We start from the raw sequence: 6,000 nt of genomic DNA, 5'->3' as shown, positions 1-6,000 counted from the left end.
TACGTTTCGTTTTTTTTCATGTATTTTCTTTCCTTCTGTTTTTCTTTTTCTTGTCTGAGATTTTTTACCCCCCCTTTTTTTTGTTTTTTCTTTTTTTTTGACGATATACATATAAATATATATTATATGTATATTAACAAAATACTACGTTTCTTAAACGATTATTGTGCCATGCTGATATTTTTCGAAACACCTTGGTCACAATTCGTGAACGTTTAAACGGTAATGTTCGCTTTTTACCCTGCACGAATACTTTTTATTATTATTATTATTATTATTATTATTATTATTTTTATTTTTTTTTTTTATATTTTTCACGTATTTTCCTTTTTCCTTTATTTAACTTTTCGAGACTTTTTTATTTGAACGAAACGTTAACCCTCTTCCCCCTTCTTCTTCTTCTTCTTCTTGCATCTTCTACTCGTGTTCTCCTTTTCTTCCATTACGTTCGTGGTAGTTGCTATTCATATAAACATCACGTTGGCCATTATTAAAATTATAAAACAAGTTGGTTTTGTCGTAGCGTAGGAAGAACTCCCGTCACCGTGATGCATCGCGGCTGGATGCTCCTCTGAAACAAAAAATGGACCTGTGTGTATATACGCATGCACTTACGTATGCATTCATGCATGTATGCATGTATGTATGTGGGTGGATAGTTAGGTAGGGTATATCCGATAGTTTCACCAAGAGAATATCGAAAAATATGTCGAAAAAATGTTACGCTAGAAAAATTCCTTTACGTTGTCACCGAAAAAGAAATTTCTATTTTACAAAGTTAATCGAGTTGACGTTCAAATAGTCAAATATTTTCAAATTTGACGTATATAATAATATCCAGGCCACAACTTATTTTTTATATTAATATCGATCGTACGCGTCTCTATTCATTTATTTTAATTGATTTTTTTGTTTAAATTATTTTTACGCATCCTTTTTAGTATTCCAAGTATTTTCTTTTTTTTCAGCGTATAAAATTTGAATGTCGTAATAAAAACGTTTGAAAAGATAGATTAAATCTGTCAACAGATTTTGTTCAACATTTATAATCAACACAATATACGTCTAAATAATTTCATTATTATTATTATTATTATTTTGTATTTTTAATTATTATTGACGCAGGCCAATTTGGTATTACAAAATGTTTTTCACGTATACGAGTATCGGATGAGTTTTATCGAATCGTAACGAGATTACATAAATCGATCAATAAATATAGAAAAACAAAAAAAAAGAAACAAAAGTTCCAGATTTATATCAATAACCTGCTGCTGCTGCTGCTGCTGTTGGCTATTTTTCTTTAACAGTGTTCAATCGTTATTTTATTTACGTATTATATTTATATTATCATTATGCAATTAGAGTATTTTATCCAAGTGTTGTTTTATCGTCGGACCGACAATTTTCGCGATTAAATATTTTTATGTAGAAAAGAAAAAATATATATATATATAAACGTACGTAGATAGGGGTAAATATTTATCGTAAATAAAAAACAGAAGAATGGGAAGACTGATTAGAAGAAACGTCTTTAACAAAACTGTCAATATCAGTGAAAGGAGATAATATGGTTACGTTTGGATATTGCGTTGAGGGATAATTGGAACGGGCAATGATAGCATCGATAGTATCGAACTTGACATAGGAGGAAGGGGTGGCAGGTAGGCAGGGGATAGGGATGGGGGATGGCGGGGGTGGTTAATCGGTCAAGCGTAACGGTGTTCCCTTGCTTGTGGGAGAAAACATCGCGTTATATAATCTCTCCCGTTCGATTGGATAATTCCAGGGATGTTCTTTGATGTTCAAATGCAGGATAGGGTTTGTTGCAATGACGTGCCACCATTCGAAACGGCTAGCTAATCAGGTTCCACCTATCGATTTTACAGACATGAGATTTATCATAGAACACATTCCTACTATGATATATGCACTCACACATTTATCTACGTATTTATATATATATATATATAAATAAATGTGTTCCTCTCCTGTGCATGATCTGTGTGTTTGGTACGAATGCTTACGAATTTCCATTGCTTTCGAACATTATTTACGATTTATGATTTCGATCTTGTTTGTTTAAGGATGTGATGCACAGGATGTTCGTTTTCAATCGATCTCATACGATCTATACAATGGTTTACGATTATTACCGTTGTTTGTCCATGGAAAATGCAATTATATCCTCGATCAAACTGTATCGAATTATTTTTCTTATTATCTTTATTTGTTCTTTTTTTCTTTTTGTTGAGAGAGATAGAGAGAGAGAGAGAAACTTTTAAATTCTTTTTCCGATCAAAAAAATAAGAAATACCTATATTCTATCTACGTAGCTTTTCTTTAAGGTTGATTCAAGTAATTTGATTAATCTACATCGCGAGTAATTACTTTCTTTTCTTTTTTCCATTTCTTTCTTAAAGAAAGATAAAAAGGAAGAAAGAGGATAGAAAGAATAATCTTGCGAGATGAATAAACAGATCGCGTAAATGCCAAGGGACGTCGAAGGAGCTTTCGCAGCTTACGTGAAAGAAATAAAAAAAAAAAAGAAAAAAAGAACAAAGGAAGAGAGAGAAGAAAAAAATAAAAATAAAAACGGAGAAGTAGGAGTAGAAGTAGTAGGAGGAGGTGGAGAAGGAGGAGGAGGAGGAGGATTCTACAAAAGCACTTACCATCAACAACGTGGACCTTTATGCTGCTTGGATTCGCATTGCTTGGTTCACAAGTGTAAATCCCAGAGTCACTCGGAACGGCTTTTTGAATCATCAAACGACTCGTTGTTTCAGGGCCCTTTTCTGTTACCAAGCTGATACCACCTCGGGGCGAGTCGAAATTGATTATCTGAATAAATAAATAAATAAACGATTCTCTACAATTTTTTCCCATTTTGTTGATATATCGAAATATGAATAAAATACGTTTCCTCATACGATTTAATTGTAACAAAATTTACGAAAAAAAAAGATAGATTTATTATGTTCCTTTTTTCTTTGATGTATTTAATTTGCTCTCGAATAATTTAATTCTCGCGCAATGTATATGTAATCGATAAAATTTGATGAATTTTTGGGATTGTTCGTAAGTTTTCAAAATGCTACTACGCTTGTAAACAGAATTCAATTTATCAACCGAGTGATCATCGACTATTCCTCTAATTAAAAGTTTACTAAGTTTTCTTATTTATTACAGTATATATAAGGAGAGTAAAGTATCTCGTTAATTTTCTAATAAATTTACTCAAGCTTTAGAAACTTTACACATATATATATATACTATATGTATGTGTATGTGTGCGTGAGTGTAAATATATATACCTATAACATATATTTCTGTATATTCTTTCGTAAATTTCTTGAAATGGGGAAAGAGAAAAAAGAAATAATATTTTTAATTTCCTTCTTTCTGTTAAAGTTAAAGAATTCTTTCCATTCAACAATGTCGACGATGACGACGACGACGATGCTTTGATAGAAAATAAAGGGTAGCTTTCTTCAAGTCTTTTCAAGCTTCGTGAGACGTTGTGAAAACTATATACATATATATTTATATCTATATATATATATTTACATGTATATACGACACACTTTTCGCATATTTCCTTTGAAGATTTTTACAATAGTAGATTCGCCGGTGAAATATGCAATGTCTGTACCTTTATTTTCTTTTTTTTTTCTTTCTTTCTTTTACTACTTCTTTCCCTTTCCTTTACATTCTCTTTCTTCTTTCTTTCATTCTTTCATTTTGTTTTTTTCTTCTTGACTCCCTTTACTTCAGAAATTAGAGTGAGAAGTCCTATTTGTTGTTAGACTTTTAGCGTTACTTTGCTTTGCAATGATGACCTACTATATTTATACTTGCTGATATCGACCCCTGATAATTTAGCAAATGACGAATTTCTATTATTTCAATCCTCTCGTATACAGGATATTTTATTCTTTGAGTAATGAGAAAAAATGTGCCACGTAAAAATAAGTCAATCAAGGTAGAGTCATATTTTTTTTCTATTCGACACGTGAATAAATGTTGAAGTTGTAATAATGAACAATTTATATATCAAACATTCTTTCAGTATTATTTTCCGATAAGTCAATTTAATTTCATGATTTAGTACATTCATTGTAAAAAAATAAGTACGGAAAAAAAAGAAGAATACATTTTTTGGTGTCGTTTGAGATGAATATTAAAATATAATTGAAAGCGTATTTTGTTATTATCATTAAATTCTTATTCAAATTTGATTTATTTTCATTTAGTTAATATCATTTTGCGTGTCAGAGTTTTATTAGAAAAATAAGAATTTACGATAAAAATATGAATAATTATATATTTAAATAAAATATATGATAAAAATATGAATAATTATATATAATAATAATAATAATTATATATATATTCAAACCTTTAGAATTATTTAATTATTTATTTAAAAGATCGAAAAATAGTCAGAAAATATATAACTGGTAGTTAAGATTTAGAACATGTAATACATTATGAAAGACTTACTTCGGTATTGTGGCTCCAGACCATCATCGGGGGTGGTTCCGGTGCATATCTTACGATGCACGTTAAATTGATCGTACTTCCTTTGTTAACGAAAAGGTCTGGCTGACCGACTATGATAGTAACTGGTTCTGAAAATGAAATTTACGATAGATCAGATTTTGCTTGCTATTAACTCTCTCTCTCTCTCTCTCTAACCCTTTGCACTATAATTTCATTTTATTTGGGTCAAACTCCGATCTGATCTTTACCAAAGATACTCCTACACGTATACATACTCGAATACACATATATACACTCGATGAAAATGATATTTTTTCAAATTAAAATTTACGTCACAACTCCGATCTGATATTTAAATAAATCGTACTTACTTCTACTTACACACACATATGCACGATATATTAATAATAATAATAATAATAGTTATTTTTTTCGAAATAAAATTCGCGAGACATATCGGTCATGTGTGATATATTTTCAAATTTGACGTTTCGTATATAGGATGTATTATCAAAAATTACATTTTCTATGTACATATTTATTCATTATAAAATGATCGTGCGACATTTATACAATCTTGACTTTCACTTTGATATAAACCAGATGGAAAACTTTGAGAAAACTTTACGATGTAGTAACGAATTCTGCAAAACAATTTTGTGACAAAACTTTGACTTCGAATACTAGACTTGATATTAGATTAGACTTAGGAATTTGAATGAAACTCAATATGGACGATCAAATTAAAGTATTTCATGAGTTGAAATGAAATGAAATGAAAAATATAATATCAGATAGATAAAAATCTTGACAATTGTAATGAAAATAAATATCTTTGTAACGTTGGTTGTCATCGAGCTCATAGTTTTTTTCGGCGAATGGTTAAAAATAAAAAGAAAACGTACGGTGCAAACGAGAAAATAGAATAACAGATCGATATGTTTGTCATTGACTCACCGACTATCGTCAAATGTACAGTGCGTCCTACAGGTGGTGTCGTCGAGATTTGGCACTCGTAAATCCCGGTATCTTTACGTTGTGGATATCGTATTTTTAAAGTCCAATCTTCGGTGTGTGGATAGTGTTGAGCTTCGAATCGTTGATCGCTCGTATAAGTGTAACGACCGACTGTTAATAAGTGTACGTCTCGATGTCTAACCCATGACACCTGCAATCAAAATATTTTTATACACGTTATATATCGTTTATCATTATTATTTTTGACTATTCGAAAGAGAGAACGAGATCATTAAGTATTTCATTCAACGTATATCTCAATGTAAATAATATAATATGTATATATTTTTTAATTAACGTGAAATTATTTTCAATGTAATTAAAGTTCTTAGTATTTGTCAAATAAGGTTAGTAATAATAATAATAATAATATGCATTTGAAAATAGTAAACGTATCACTTTTATTTTATCATTTTTAATTAACGCGAATTATTTTTATTATAATTAACTGTTTAATATTTATCGCATATACAATTTATA

General features: G+C 29.9%; 1 protein-coding gene across 2 annotated transcripts in view; it reads right to left on the bottom strand.

The window, feature by feature from the left end:
- Window positions 1-408: 408 nt before the first annotated feature.
- LOC122519151 (zwei Ig domain protein zig-8) overlaps window positions 409-6,000 on the bottom strand; it is a 31,532-nt gene continuing 25,940 nt past the window's right edge. For both annotated transcript variants that reach the window (XM_043638440.1, XM_043638439.1), the window contains 4 exons: window positions 5,461-5,671; window positions 4,504-4,631; window positions 2,673-2,841; window positions 409-571 (listed from right to left, as the gene is read on the bottom strand). In XM_043638440.1, coding sequence (XP_043494375.1) covers window positions 465-571; window positions 2,673-2,841; window positions 4,504-4,631; window positions 5,461-5,671 — 615 coding nt within the window. In that variant the 3' untranslated portion in view covers window positions 409-464. The remainder of the gene's footprint in view (window positions 572-2,672; window positions 2,842-4,503; window positions 4,632-5,460; window positions 5,672-6,000) is intronic.

This window comes from Polistes fuscatus, unplaced genomic scaffold (assembly GCF_010416935.1).
Source record: "Polistes fuscatus isolate 324 unplaced genomic scaffold, CU_Pfus_HIC Scaffold3, whole genome shotgun sequence".
NCBI lineage: Eukaryota > Metazoa > Arthropoda > Insecta > Hymenoptera > Vespidae > Polistes > Polistes fuscatus.
The sequence above is the reverse complement of the archived record's forward strand: the minus strand, read 5'-3'. Positions and strand labels throughout refer to the sequence as shown.